Below are 16,252 nucleotides of genomic sequence, written 5' to 3'. Positions count from 1 at the left end.
ACATACTGTCCCTTATTATCGTAAAGTCGGGTTAGTGTACACTGTTTATTTTGCACCGAGGAGCCATGTGTGTCTGCCTGTCTGACTCTGTGTTGACTGTGTACATCACCTCGGCTAAAAACAAAAGGGAAGCCTGACGTATGCTTCACCGTACGACGTGTCGTATGTTAAACAAATAGCTGATCTGCAAGCTCACAACGTGTCGCCTCCGCAACACGTTGTGAGCTTGTAGATTGGTTATTTAAATACAAAATAAAAAAAAGTATTTAAATATTGCTTTGATGCTCATATTATCCGTAGGAAGTATTAAGAAGTTTGTATTAGAATATGCATATAGGGCTGGGAATACAAATGGACCTATAGCTGCAATTTGCAACTCTAGATTTATTTTAAATAATGGGATGAATCTAGAGTTGCAATACTCTCCATTGACTCCCCAGTCCCCACTTATCCAATAGATATCGTTTTGCTATAAGTTATTCATCCCTCTTTTATCCATCCGGCGAGACGGGTCGCCGCATTTTAGGAGCACCAAGTAACTCCTCCAGGTGCTCCTCTGAGTACTAGACCAAAAAAGTTGTGTGCAGCCCTGTGTATATATTTATGTATAATGTATGTATATATTTATGTATTTCCAGATGAAGAGGAGGATGAGGAGTTGGCTCCTCCTCCTCAAGACGAGTCACAGGAGGAGGACAAAAAGGAGCAGCCGGAGGAAGGTACGACCTTTCACCTTTCACACTAATTATGCTAATGACGTTGTAGTGTTGCGTTAGCGTAGCGTTGTTATAAAGAATGTATTTTGAAAGGGCATGATTTATCAAAAAAATCTAAGATAATGGAATCCGTCATGGGTAAGGTCATATATGTTATTATTTGGGGGCGGGGTTTAAATAATTTGATTGGCACAGCAGTGAGCTCCTCGTCCTGCTTCATCTGCTCTCTCTCAGACCATGAAATGATGAAGTATCCCTTTAATTGCTAAAACCCTTCTCTGTGTGTGTGTGTGTGTGTGTGTGTGTGTGTGTGTGTGTGTGTGTGTGTGTGTGTGTGTGTGTGTGTGTGTGTGTGCGCGCGCGTGCACAGAGGCTCCCAAGGAGCTGACGGAGGAGGAGAAGTTGCAGCTGCTTCACTCCTCAGACTTCCTGGCGTTCTTCGAGCGCGGCTCCAGGATCGTAGAGAGAGCTCTGTCTGAAGGCGTCGACGTCTGCTTCGACTACAGCGGACGAGACCTCGATGACAAGGAGGGGTGAGCTGTGTTTGTGTGCGTGACTGTGTGTGTGTTTGTATGCGTGACTGTGTGTGTGTGTGTGTGTGTGTGTGCGTGCGTGTGCGTGTGCGCGTGTCTGCGTGTCTGCGTGTGTGCGTGAGGGCAGAATGTTTTGATAGTTTATTAGACAAAATGTTAAAAACAGTCAAACTCAGTCAACTTTCTGGTCTAGAGGGGCGGGTAGCCTGGCCCAGCCAGCGTGCTTTCTGGTCTAGAGGGGCGGGTAGCCTGGCCCAGCCAGCGTGCTTTCTGGTCTAGAGGGGCGGGTAGCCTGGCCCAGCCAGCGTGCTTTCTGGTCTAGAGGGGCGGGTAGCCTGGCCCAGCCAGCGTGCTTTCTGGTCTAGAGGGGCGGGTAGCCTGGCCCAGCCAGCGTGCTTTCTGGTCTAGAGGGGCGGGTAGCCTGGCCCAGACAGCGTGCTTTCTGGTCTAGAGGGGCGGGTAGGGTAGCCTGGCCCAGCCAGCGTGCTTTCTGGTCTAGAGGGGCGGGTAGCCTGGCCCAGCCAGCGTGCTTTCTGGTCTAGAGGGGCGGGTAGGGTAGCCTGGCCCAGCCAGCGTGCTTTCTGGTCTACAGAGCATAACAAATCTGTCACTGTGTAGCACACAGTCACGATTGAACAACACCAGAGAATAGCTTGTGTATTGTAGTTGGGTTGACAACGAGTGGTTTGATTCTGTAACTGTTGTGTTACTTTGTCTGCCAATAGACTGATTCACATAGGGGTGCCCCGGGCGCGGCCATTACTGAGGGGTAATCCATGGAGCAGGTGCTCCGTAGGCCAGGTGTAGCTAATCAGTGCTGCAGTACTCAATGGTACACCCTCAGTAATGGCCGCACCCAGGAAACCCTCTGTGAATCGGTCTATAGCAAAGCCCCATTAGGCTGCACTGCACAGTCACAGTCACACACACACACACACACACACACACACACACACACACACACACACACACTCGTCCAGTTTTCCTCCCTCCTCTGCACGCATGCACACACACACACACACACACACACACACACACACACACACACTACTAGTGTGTAGCTATCAGCTCGCTGCAAGAATCACTCGCATGTTTTTATAGTAAGCTTAGGCTACCGTCGGGTCCGTCGCAACTTGTGGACAGTTTGAAAATGCGGGTCCTACAGTACGTGCATTAATCCATTAACGTTGGTCCGGCTGGTTTCGTTTTGTCCTACGCGATTATGTGAATCAGCATGGCTGCGCCTGCAGTAAGCTACTGATTACGTGAATCAGCGTGGCTGCGCCTGCAGTAGGCTATCACCAAAACAAACACATGGTACTTTTGTGTCGCACATGGAAAGCAACTGAAAACGACCATGGATATATTAACCCATTCTGACCTGAGATCAGATTCATACGAGGTTTTCCACTGGACACACACTGGTCTGATGAACCCATTCTGACCTGAGATCAGATTCATACGAGGTTTTCCACTGGACACACACTGGTCTGATTACCCATTCTGACCTGAGATCAGATTCTAAAAATGTCAGTCGTTCTTCGATTTTTTCAAAAATAGCAGACCTACAAGCTCGTATCGCGCCACTCGGTGGCGTGATATGAGCTTGTAGATCTGCTATTTTTCAATAGCTAAAGCATAACATGATGCTGACACCAAAATGGGTGCCCGGTCAGAATGGGTTAAAGACAGTTCCCCTGTGCTGCTGTGCACAGCGGAGATAATGCACAACTCCAGGTACGAACCAAAACACTGACTGAAGCTGATCATCCACGACTAACTATCTCCAGACTAGTCCTGCAGTCAGACTAACTATCTCCAGACTAGTCCTGCAGTCAGACTAACTATCTCCAGACTAGTCCTGCAGTCCCGCAATGAAGAAGAGACAATCTCGCCTCTCACTACAGTCCACTACAATGCCATTCTAGCCTTAAAACCTACATTTATATGTTATTCAATAATTACTTTAGCGCAAAATATAGGCCTTTCTAAACCAAGCCCTGTTTCAAAAATGCTCATGTGCCATTATTGTATTTTGTGAATTACCTATAGTCTACAGTATAGTCTATAGTTTAACCCATTGATTCTCAGCTATTTTAATTTCAAGGACCCCCAAATTAAATTGATAGAAAGTAGCCTAGGCCATTTCATTATGATTTTCATCTCTGGACTGGGACCCCAGTCTCCATTCATCCATCCATCTTCAACCGCTTATCCGTAGTCGGGTCGCGGGGGCAACAGCTCCACCAGAGTGTTCCAGACTTCCCTCTCCAGAGCAACATTAGTGGCTTCCTCCTGGGGGACCCCAGTCTACATGGCCAAAAGCCAGTGTTCATTTACAATTTACAATTTAGGCATTTAGCAGACGCTCTTAATCCAGAGCGACTTACATTAAGCAAGAACAAAAAAGCATGGGAATACATCACATAAAAAGCATTTATCATGAAACATGCGTAAGCTAAGAAAGTAACAGTGGAATATCTATATTATGAGACTATACATATAAACTATATACATATATACTACTATGCTATACATATGTACTATGACGTGCTATGACTATATACAATGCAATTATAGTGCTGTCTACATATAACATGCTATAAGTCTGTATCAAATGCTATCTAAGTCTACAGAAATGCTATCTAAGGGGTTGGGGTAAGTGCTATGGGCCATGATGGAGTCTGAAAAGGTGGGTTTTCAGACTACGGCGGAAGATTGGGATTGATGCTGCAGTTCTGACTGCAATGGGAAGTGCATTCCAAAGTTTTGGAGCCAGAAGGGAGAAGAGTTTGGGACGTGTGGAGCGTTGTCCCGGCGTTTTTAGTGAGGGTACTTCCAGCTTCCCTGCGTTGGCTGATCTGAGTGCGCGGGAGGGTTTGTAGGGTTCAATCATACTTGCAAGATATGGGGGAGCCATATCTTTGGTTGCTTTGAATGCCAGCATCAGAGTTTTTAAAGTGTAGGCTAGGCCTACAAATGCTCACATCACATCATGGCTATACTAAATGCATTAGAAAACAAAAAACATTCCAAAACTAATGTATATCCGCTTTCTGTCATTTATATTTCCATTTCCACAACAATAAACAGGAAAACATGGCATATTTTGGACATAGTTCAATTTTTAATCGCTATAGCTATATATAATATAATATATATAGCTATCTAGCTATATATCTTGTGTTGTGTTTATAGCAGACTCCTCACTCAAATGTGTACTTTCAGTTTGGGCAACTCCAAAGCAAACTCCACATGTCCCAACACTTTATTTACCTGGCATAGTGTCAACCCCTTACCCCTGTGTGGGATCGCTGGTTAGACTGGCATAGTGTCAACCCCTTACCCCTGTGTGGGGTCACTGGTTAGACTGGCATAGTGTCAACCCCTTCCTTACCCCTGTGTGGGATCACTGGTTAGACTGGCATAGTGTCAACCCCTTCCTTACCCCTGTGTGGGATCTGGTTAGACTGGCATAGTGTCGACCCCTTACCCCTGTGTGGGATCGGTGGTTAGACTGGCATAGTGTCAACCCCTTACCCCTGTGTGGGATCGGTGGTTAGACTGGCATAGTGTCGACCCCTTACCCCTGTGTGGGATCACTGGTTAGACTGGCATAGTGTCGACCCCTTACCCCTGTGTGGGATCACTGGTTAGACTGGCATAGTGTCGACCCCTTACCCCTGTGTGGGATCGATGGTTAGACTGGCATAGTGTTGACCCCTTACCCCTGTGTGGGATCACTGGTTAGACTGGCATAGTGTCGACCCCTTACCCCTGTGTGGGATCGGTGGTTAGACTGGCATAGTGTCAACCCCTTACCCCTGTGTGGGATCGATGGTTAGACTGGCATAGTGTCGACCCCTTACCCCTGTGTGGGATCACTGGTTAGACTGGCATAGTGTCGACCCCTTACCCCTGTGTGGGATCGCTGGTTAGACTGGCATAGTGTCGACCCCGTACCCCTGTGTGGGATCGATGGTTAGACTGGCATATTCACCGATACCGATATGATCTGATATGACCAACTAAGGGCCGATCCGATACTTTTCCGATTCTAATACAGCATCTATAATGTATATATTTGTGTATATATTTCAGTGACATCCAGGCGGTATGTATATATTTGTGTATATATTTGTGTATATATTTGTATATATTTGTATATATTTGTGTATATATTTCAGTGACATCCAGGCGGTATGTATATATTTGTGTATATATTTGTGTATATATTTCAGTGACATCCAGGCGGGGGCCAAGCTGCTTCTCAACAGGCAGTTTGCAGACGAACGTTGGACCAAGAACAGAGTGGTGACCTGCCTGGACTGGTCCTCACAGGTGTGTGTGTGTGTGTGTGTGTGTGTGTGTGTGTGTGTGTGTGTGTGTGTGTGTGTGTGTGTGTGTGTGTGTGTGTGTGTGTGTGTGTGTGTGTGTGTGTGTGTGTGTGTGTGTGTGTGTCACACTCCACACGAGACATACTCTTCCTTTCATATGGCGAAGGGGGGCTGGGGGTCCCAAATGTAGAGTGGACTTATGCAGCAACACGGCTAAGCCACCTACTGCACATGCTCAATAATGATGATGGCACCGTCAGAGAAATGGCCAGGGCATCACTCCTACTGGACCTGCGCAGGAGGAAGGTACCCCTGGCTGCTGCAGACCAGAATAACTTCACTCCTACTGGACCTGGGCAGGAGGAAGGTCCCCCTGGCTGCTGCAGAGCAGAATAACTTCCTAGGCTTTAGGAGGAAAGACTCTGGGAAACTGGACTCACAAGCCAAGGGCTTCGGGGTCTGGTCTGATTGGCCAGATCTCAACGACCTTTGCCATCGAACAGGAGTCCAGCTAAAATGGGCAAAAAACAACGAAAATGTGCCCATCTCTGATGGATTAATTACAGACTCCAGCGTGGCAGTGAAGGCTACCCTCACCCACCAGGGTGCGGACACTAGACTACAGGAAGAAACGGCAAGAAGGGTTCTGCTTAGCACGAAACAGGCTGAAGCCAAAGAACATTGGCGTGGCCTTCGACTGCAGGGAAAGTTGGCCTGTGTTGATTCAGCTGATCACTCTGTTTCACATTCCATGTACAAAAATGCTGCTATTGGGGAGGATGTTTTAAAATTCACCATCAAAGCAAGACTACAAGTATTACCAACCAAGTACAACCTGTCAATCTGGTATCCCGACACCCACACTCCACTCTGTATAAACCACCATGATTCTGAACAACACCTAGAATCCATCGCACACATAACAAATGGATGTAGTGCATACAAAAACTTATATATTGCTCGCCACGACCGGATTGTTGACCTAGTGTCTGATGCAGTTCGAAAGTATGTGCCATCTAGTGCAGCAATGTATAAACATTCAAGAGTGTTACCAGATTGGTTTAGCTGTGCATGCGATGTCTTTGCTAACATCCCGAATACACCTGATGTTGTCTTTGTTGACACCAGACACAAGGAGGTCCTGATTCTGGAGGTGGGCTGTGTCTTTGATTTGTACATGGACCAGGCATTCCAAGATAAATATTCTAAGTATCAACCATTACTTGGAAGTATAACAAACTTGGGGTATCGCTGTAGATTTGCCATACTGATATTCGGAAGCCTGGGCCATGTGCATAAACTGACCATGAGTGGCCTAAGAATAGCTGGCATGACAAAAAGCAAAGCCAAACAACTTGCCAAATACTGTTCTGTCTCGTCTGTTATAGGCAGTTTGTCTGTGTGGAGAAGGAGGGGCCATGTGTATCCCTAAGTGAACATGAACTGTCAACCCCGTTATATTTGTTTCCTTGTAAAATTAATTGTAATTTGTGGATTCAAATAAAGAAATCGAAATGTGTGTGTGTGTGTGTGCGTGCGTGCGTGCGTGCGTGCGTGCGTGCGTGCGTGCGTGCGTGCGTGCGTGCGTGCGTGTGCGTGTGCGCGTGCCTGTGTTCGTGGACTAGAAGGTTTCATGTGTATCCTGTATTTATAGGTCTGTGTGTTATGTAAGTATATAATAAATGTAATCATGTGTAATGTATTTATGTCTAATGTAATCTATAATGTAATCTATTCCAGTACCCGGACCTCCTCATAGCCTCCTACAACAACAATGTATTCATATAATGTAATCTATAATGTAATCTATAATGTAATCTATTCCAGTACCCGGAGCTCCTCGTAGCCTCCTACAACAACAATGAAGACTCTCCTCATGAACCTGACGGAGTTGCTCTGGTTTGGAACATGAAGTACAAGAAGACCACGCCGGAATATACCTTCCACTGTCAGGTAATTATATTACATTACATTATATTACATTATAATGTAATTTTACTCCCCCCACTAGGTTAGCTGTCAACGGCACAGAATGACACTTAGTAAAACCAAGTAGGCTGTCATTTATTCCATGAAGTTACTTGTAGTGCTTTTAATTGCTAAATGTACTGTAAAGCCGTATAATTGTATCTGTAGGCAGCTGGACAACAAAGAGAAGAATAAATAGAGATGAGAAAGTATCAATATTGCAATATAGAAATATAGGACGGACGTGGTTTAGTGTATGTTTTGTAATAATACAATCTAAAAAGTAACTAGTAGGCTAATTGAGTTTTCAAATAAATACATGTGGAGTAAAACTACTTGCAGCTAACACTGCAAGTAGGCTATAATTTATTCCATGAAGTTACTTGTAGTTTTAGACCCATGCTTTAATTGCTAAATTTAAAAATGCTGTACAAAGGTACCTTTTTACCCCTAAATGCATGGCTTGAATCAGCCGTGCACTGATTCTTACCGACAGAAAGTCAGGGGAAAGAATACCTTAGACATGTTATGATCCTTCCACTTTTAAGAAGATCACACCAGGATTTGTACTACACTATGTCCTCACATTCAATATTTGAGCTGTTCTTCTAACAACAACAATGTCATGGATTGATCAAATTATATAAAAGACGGATTTCACCGCGACGCGCGATCACGCGCAATGTTATTCATTAATGTATTGATCATCCAACGGTAATAAAGTTACAGAGATTAAAACACAGTGCTAAACATGCACTGAAATAAAGGGCAGACGAATGGACTTACAACTAAGACAATCTCGTCAGAACGCACAGCTGTGTGTGGTGTTGAGACCAGAAACACAGCTGTGTGTGGTGTTGAGACCAGAAACACAGCTGTGTGTGGCGTTGAGACCAGAAACACAGCTGTGTGTGGTGTTGGGACCAGAAACACAGCTGTGTGTGGTGTTGAGACCAGAAACACAGCTGTGTGTGGCGTTGAGACCAGAAACACAGCTGTGTGTGGTGTTGAGACCAGAAACACAGCTGTGTGTGGCGTTGAGACCAGAAACACAGCTGTGTGTGGTGTTGGGACCAGAAACACAGCTGTGTGTGGTGTTGGGACCAGAAACACAGCTGTGTGTGGTGTTGAGACCAGAAACACAGCTGTGTGTGGCGTTGAGACCAGAAACACAGCTGTGTGTGGTGTTGGGACCAGAAACACAGCTGTGTGTGGTGTTGAGACCAGAAACACAGCTGTGTGTGGTGTTGGGACCAGAAACACAGCTGTGTGTGGTGTTGAGACCAGAAACACAGCTGTGTGTGGTGTTGAGACCAGAAACACAGCTGTGTGTGGTGTTGAGACCAGAAACACAGCTGTGTGTGGTGTTGAGACCAGAAACACAGCTGTGTGTGGCGTTGAGACCAGAAACACAGCTGTGTGTGGTGTTGGGACCAGAAACACAGCTGTGTGTGGTGTTGAGACCAGAAACACAGCTGTGTGTGGTGTTGAGACCAGAAACACAGCTGTGTGTGGTGTTGAGACCAGAAACACAGCTGTGTGTGGTGTTGGGACCAGAAACACAGCTGTGTGTGGCGTTGAGACCAGAAACAAACAAAACTGGCAGCGACTTCTTTTGTCTTCAGTGGACGACGACGCGGTAAATCAGTTAATTTATACTTTTATTACACATACAGCATCATATCAAGTTAAAAATAATGATGATGTTGTATTTACGCCGGGACAACGCTCCACACGTCCCAGACTCTTCTCCCTTCTGGCTCCAAAACTGTGGAATGCACTTCCCATTGCAGTCAGAACTGCAGCATCACTCCCAATATTCCGCCGTAGTCTGAAAACCCACCTTTTTAGACTCCATCATGGCCCATAGCACTTACCCTAACCCCTTAGATAGCATTTCCGTAGACTTAGATAGCATTTGATACAGACTTATAGCATGTTATGTAGACAGCACTATAATTGCATTGTATGTAGTCATAGCACGCCATAGTACATATGTATAGCATAGTATAGTATATATGTATAGTTTATATGTATAGTTTCATTATATAGATATTCCACTGTTACTTTCTTAGCTTACGCATGTTTCATGATAAATGCTTTTTATGTGATGTATTCCCATGCTTTTGTTCTTGCTTAATGTAAATCGCTCTGGATTAAGAGCGTCTGCTAAATGCCTAAATTGTAAATTGTAAATTGTATTTACTATCGTCACAGAAACACACTGCACGGCTACTGTAACTGGAGAACAAAGATAGCTACGGCCAATCGAAACGACTCTATGTAAATAAGTGCAGGAATGTTCACACCCCCAAAATACGGCAAATAATCTGTAATTATAGAGACATTTTTGCAATGTAAATACAACGACTTAATGACACTAAAACGACTTTCTGGTGGAATAAAAACATTCTTTAACATTCCAACTGTGTTTATGTGGCTAAAAACAAAAACCACCAAAATAAATAAATGTATCTAGGTCTATTGTGAAGTTTCATTAGAGCCAACTTGTGGTTGAAAAAACTGGGAGGGGTCACATATTTCACCAGTAAGACGCCCTGAGTGCGAGAAGCGAGGTTGCGTTCACGCATCCTCCTGGGTGACAGCAGACTGCTGGGCGAGCGCTGGCGCTTTGGCATGAAGGGGTGTGTGAAGGGGAGCGTGTCTTGAGTATACAGGGTTTGATGAGGTCAGATCAACATATGGAATGTCAGAACAGGTCAGCTCCATATATGGAGGGTGGTAGCGGGGAAATTGTCTTGAGTGTACAGGGTTTGATGAGGGCCCAGGTAGGGCTGGGACCGGCAATTCTGGATTAAAAGCTTCTAATATATTTTTTATGGCCCCAAAATCTATAAATCTCACACACTATTAATCAGACCAGTGTGTGTCCAGTGGAAACCTCGTATGAATCTGATCTCAGGTCAGAATGGGTTAACTAATAGCCGGCGGTTCCACACGCCGCACAAGGTGCCCTATTTTACTTGAGCTCCTCAAATGTTGTAAAGTTATTATGTATTATTATTAATAACACTGTTTCAGTCGGAGGTGATGTCCGCCAGCTTTGCCAGCTTCCATCCCAACCTGGTGATGGGCGGGACTTATTCTGGACAGATCGTCCTATGGGACAACAGGAGCAACAAGAGGACCCCCGTCCAGAGGACGCCCCTATCTGCTGCTGCCCACACTGTGAGTACAGCCCTATGACTACCCCTATAATACCCCTATAATACCCCTATAGTACCCTATACATACCCCTATAATACCCCTATAATACCCCTATAACTACCACTATACCCCTATCTGCTGCTGCCCACACTGTGAGTACAGCCCTATGACTACCCCTATAATACCCCTATAACTACCACTATACCCCTATCTGCTGCTGCCCACACTGTGAGTACAGCCCTATGACTACCCCTATAATACCCCTATAACTACCACTATACCCCTATCTGCTGCTGCCCACACTGTGAGTACAGCCCTATGACTACCCCTATAATACCCCTATAACTACCACTATACCCCTATCTGCTGCTGCCCACACTGTGAGTACAGCCCTATGACTACCCCTCTAATACCCTATAACTACCCCTATAACTACTCCTATAGTACCCTATAACTACCCCTATAATTAAGCAATATTACACGAGAGGGTGTTGTTTAACGTGATTATTGCCACGACAGGGATGCGGTCAGGAACGAGACGAAGTCGAGTTCCGCAAGCATCACTGAAGTGGCAATAATCACGTTAAACAACACCCTCGAGTGTAATATTGCAATTCTACAACAGTTACCCTTAAAACAAAGAAAATCGCTGAAAAAATATATTTTTTTAATGACAGATGTAGTCACTACGACCACAAATGTCCAAAGAAACTAGCTAGCCTAGCCACCGAGTTTGCTAGCGCTCTGGGAAAACAGAGCGGCTGAATTATTTGTTTTGATTAGGTGGTGAACAGTAGTGGTTTGATCAACGGCTAGAAACCGTTTCAACCAATCAGATTGCTTCCTCTTAACGACCTGTTGTAGAATACCCCTATAACTACCACTATACCCCTGTCTGCTGCTGCCCACACTGTGAGTACATGTTATGGCTAACATTGTGACCGTATTAAACTGTGTTAAACAGCACCCAGGTGGTGTTATGGCTAACATTGTGACCGTGTTAACCTGTGTTAAACAGCACCCAGGTGGTGTTATGGCTAACATTGTGACCGTGTTAACCTGTGTTAAACAGCACCCAGGTGGTGTTATGGCTAACATTGTGACCGTGTTAACCTGTGTTAAACAGCACCCAGGTGGTGTTATGGCTAACATTGTGACCGTGTTAACCTGTGTCCAGGGGGTGTTATGGCTAACATTGTGACCGTGTTAACCTGTGTCCAGGTGGTGTTATGGCTAACATTGTGACCGTATTAAACTGTGTTAAACAGCACCCAGGTGGTGTTATGGCTAACATTGTGACCGTGTTAACCTGTGTTAAACAGCACCCAGGTGGTGTTATGGCTAACATTGTGACCGTGTTAACCTGTGTTAAACAGCACCCAGGTGGTGTTATGGCTAACATTGTGACCGTGTTAACCTGTGTCCAGGGGGTGTTATGGCTAACATTGTGACCGTGTTAACCTGTGTCCAGGTGGTGTTATGGCTAACATTGTGACCGTGTTAACCTGTGTCCAGGGGGTGTTATGGCTAACAGTGTGACCGTGTTAACCTGTGTCCAGGTGGTGTTATGGCTAACATTGTGACCGTGTTAACCTGTGTCAGTGGTGTTATGGCTAACATTGTGACCGTGTTAACCTGTGTCCAGGTGGTGTTATGGCTAACATTGTGACCGTGTTAACCTGTGTTAAACAGCACCCAGTGTACTGCGTTCAGGTGGTCGGGACTCAGAACGCTCACAACCTCATCAGCATCTCCACGGATGGCAAGATGTGTTCCTGGAGTCTGGACATGCTGTCACAACCCCAGGTGTGTGTGTGTGTGTGTGTGTGTGTGTGTGTGTGTGTGTGTGTGTGTGTGTGTGTGTGTGTGTGTGTGTGTGTGTGTGTGTGTGTGTGTGTGTGTGTGTGTGTGCTGTAGTTGATCCAGATGACAACTTCTGCGTGAATCGAGGCCTCTGTCTGAAATTACTTTAAGGCCGTAGCAGTGACTTCTGTGTGTGTGTGTGTGTGTGTGTGTGTGTGTGGCGCCCCCTACAGGACAGTCTAGAGCTGGTGTTTAAACAGTCCAAGGCCGTGGCCGTGACCTCCATGGCCTTTCCTCTCGCCGACGTCAACAACTTTGTGGTCGGAAGTGAAGACGGATCCGTTTACACTGCCTGTAGACATGGAAGGTACAGCGCCCCCTGGTGGAGACACCTGGTTATTACACTGCCTGTAGACATGGAAGGTACAGCGCCCCCTGGTGGAGACACCTGTTTATTACACTGATCTGTAGACATCCCGTTCCCGCCCGCGCTGACCGATGATTTTATTTTTGACCGCCCGCGGTGACCGCCTGTCCGCCGCTCCCGTCCGCAAAACAAAACAAGAAGTCCCATTTAGTCGCGCACCATCCCGCTAAACCGCACCATCCCGCTAAACCGCACCATCCCGCTAAACCGCACCATCCCGCTAAACCGCACCATCCCGCTAAACCGCACCATCCCGCTAAACCGCACCATCCCGCACTTGTATCGTTTCGTCCCGCTAAACCGGCAATATGTCCACAGAGGGGGCGGGGCTAGTGGGAGAGCGTTCCACAGTCTGGCCGCTACAGCCTAAGAATGCTTTGTTTTTTAATTTGGAGGAGGGGGGGTCTGCCCGTGTAAACGGAGCATCGAGTGTGAGGGTTGGGGAACGGATGGAAAGTATACTATAGTGTTATTAAGGAGGACTCCTCCTAACGATATGGACCTTAGTTAAACTAATGTTAGCTCCCATGCTAGCTATAGTAGCTATGCTCGTCAGACACAACAACACCACCATCCAGATCGGGTGGAAGAGCTGCTGATATCACTTTGCTTGTGCCCGTGGATGGGAAAAAAAGATGTAAAAGGCTACGGAGGCGTGGATGAAAGCACAGATGTGTGCAATAAAGTCGTGTCGTATCTGCGCGTGTATCCCGTCTGACGACGAGTGTTTTGATGCTGCTCGTGGGTTGTGACTGTCGCTGGCTGCTGATGCATAGTTAAAGAGCGTCATAAGCATGCGCCCGTCCTGCGCTGGAAGTAGCAGATCTACAAGTTATCTACCCGTCGCAATGCACGGCGCTTTGGAGCTTGTACATCTGTGTTTTTCCCGTAGTTAGTTGAATTATATCGATTCACAACTTTAGGATCGAACCAACGTCCGATGCAGACGCTGTTACAGATTGGACTTTTGACCACTCATAGATCAGGGGAAAGAACGTGCACTGCCTGCCTGTCTTGCTTTGTTGGGAGATACGTATGTATTGTAACTTAAAGGTTAACTTGCGTGTGTGTGTGTGTGTGTGTGTGTGTGTGTGTGTGTGTGTGTGTGTGTGTGTGTGTGTGTGTGTGTGTGTGTGTGTGTGTGTGTGTGTGTGTGTGTGTGTGTGTGTGTGTGCGTGCGCTCCACAGTAAGGCGGGGATCACAGAGGTGTTTGAGGGACATCATGGACCAATCACAGGCCTCAGCTGTCACACGGCGAGCGGAGCGGTCGATTTCTCTCACCTGTTCATCTCCTCCTCCTTTGATTGGACCGTCAAACTGTGGAGTACCAAGGTACGCACTGATTGGTTGACAGCTCACACATCCAATCAGAAAAGTCCTATCTGATTTGACAGCCCATTCATCCAATCAGAAGCCACACATGCGCATGCATTCCTTTATATATTTTGTGGGTGTGGCAGACTACCTCAGTACTCGTTCGAGGAGTCCAGTGAATATGTGTATATATGTATAAATATATGTATACATGTATGTATATATATATGTACGCAGGGAAGCTGGAAGTACCCTCACTAAAAACGCCGGGACAACGCTCCAGCATTAGATAGCATTTGATACAGACTTATAGCATGTTATGTAGACGGCACTATAATTGCATTGTATGTAGTCATAGTACATATGTATAGCATAGTAGTATATATGTATAGTTTATATGTATAGTTTCATTATATAGATATTCCACTGTTACTTTCTTAGCTTACGCATGTTTCATGATAAATGTTTTTATCTGATGTATACCCATGCTTTTATGTTCTTGCTTAATGTAAGTCGCTCTGGATTAAGAGCGTCTGCTAAATGCCTAAATTGTAAATTGTATACATGTATATATGTATAAATATATGTATACATATATGTATAAATGTATTTCAGAGTACCAGACCTCTGTACTCCTTTGAGGACTCCAGTGACTATGTGTATATATGTATACATATATGTATAAATGTATTTCAGAGTACCAGACCTCTGTACTCCTTTGAGGACTCCAGTGACTATGTGTATATATGTATACATATATGTATAAATGTATTTCAGAGTACCAGACCTCTGTACTCTTTCGAGGACTCCAGTGACTATGTGTATATATGTATACATATATGTATAAATGTATTTCAGAGTACCAGACCTCTGTACTCTTTCGAGGACTCCAGTGACTATGTGTATATATGTATACATATATGTATAAATGTATTTCAGAGTACCAGACCTCTGTACTCTTTCGAGGACTCCAGTGACTATGTGTATATATGTATACATATATGTATAAATGTATTTCAGAGTACCAGACCTCTGTACTCTTTCGAGGACTCCAGTGACTATGTGTATATATGTATACATATATGTATAAATGTATTTCAGAGTACCAGACCTCTGTACTCCTTTGAGGACTCCAGTGACTATGTGTATATATGTATACATATATGTATAAATGTATTTCAGAGTACCAGACCTCTGTACTCTTTCGAGGACTCCAGTGACTATGTGTATATATGTATACATATATGTATAAATGTATTTCAGAGTACCAGACCTCTGTACTCTTTCGAGGACTCCAGTGACTATGTGTATATATGTATACATATATGTATAAATGTATTTCAGAGTACCAGACCTCTGTACTCTTTCGAGGACTCCAGTGACTATGTGTATATATGTATAAATGTATTTCAGAGTACCAGACCTCTGTACTCTTTCGAGGACTCCAGTGACTATGTGTATATATGTATAAATGTATTTCAGAGTACCAGACCTCTGTACTCTTTCGAGGACTCCAGTGACTATGTGTATATATGTATAAATGTATTTCAGAGTACCAGACCTCTGTACTCTTTCGAGGACTCCAGTGACTATGTGTATATATGTATAAATGTATTTCAGAGTACCAGACCTCTGTACTCTTTCGAGGACTCCAGTGACTATGTGTATATATGTATACATATATGTATAAATGTATTTCAGAGTACCAGACCTCTGTACTCTTTCGAGGACTCCAGTGACTATGTGTATATATGTATAAATGTATTTCAGAGTACCAGACCTCTGTACTCTTTCGAGGACTCCAGTGACTATGTGTATATATGTATAAATGTATTTCAGAGTACCAGACCTCTGTACTCTTTCGAGGACTCCAGTGACTATGTGTATATATGTATACATATATGTATAAATGTATTTCAGAGTACCAGACCTCTGTACTCTTTCGAGGACTCCAGTGACTATGTGTATATATGTATACATATATG

General features: G+C 44.9%; 1 protein-coding gene across 4 annotated transcripts in view; it reads left to right on the top strand.

Annotated features, from left to right (window-relative positions):
* LOC310870259 (dynein, cytoplasmic 1, intermediate chain 2a-like) overlaps positions 1-16,252 on the top strand; it is a 36,532-nt gene that overhangs the window by 13,472 nt on the left and 6,808 nt on the right. For all 4 annotated transcript variants that reach the window (XM_083781418.1, XM_083781416.1, XM_083781417.1 and 1 more), the window contains 8 exons: positions 639-719; positions 1,087-1,249; positions 5,491-5,590; positions 7,414-7,539; positions 10,597-10,743; positions 12,415-12,528; positions 12,759-12,892; positions 14,141-14,285. In XM_083781418.1, the coding sequence (XP_083637544.1) occupies positions 639-719; positions 1,087-1,249; positions 5,491-5,590; positions 7,414-7,539; positions 10,597-10,743; positions 12,415-12,528; positions 12,759-12,892; positions 14,141-14,285 (1,010 nt within the window). The remainder of the gene's footprint in view (positions 1-638; positions 720-1,086; positions 1,250-5,490; positions 5,591-7,413; positions 7,540-10,596; positions 10,744-12,414; positions 12,529-12,758; positions 12,893-14,140; positions 14,286-16,252) is intronic.

The sequence above is a fragment of the Protomyctophum parallelum genome (genome assembly GCF_964188405.1).
Source record: "Protomyctophum parallelum genome assembly, chromosome: 14".
Taxonomy (NCBI): domain Eukaryota; kingdom Metazoa; phylum Chordata; class Actinopteri; order Myctophiformes; family Myctophidae; genus Protomyctophum; species Protomyctophum parallelum.
This window is presented reverse-complemented; position numbering and strand designations above follow the sequence as displayed.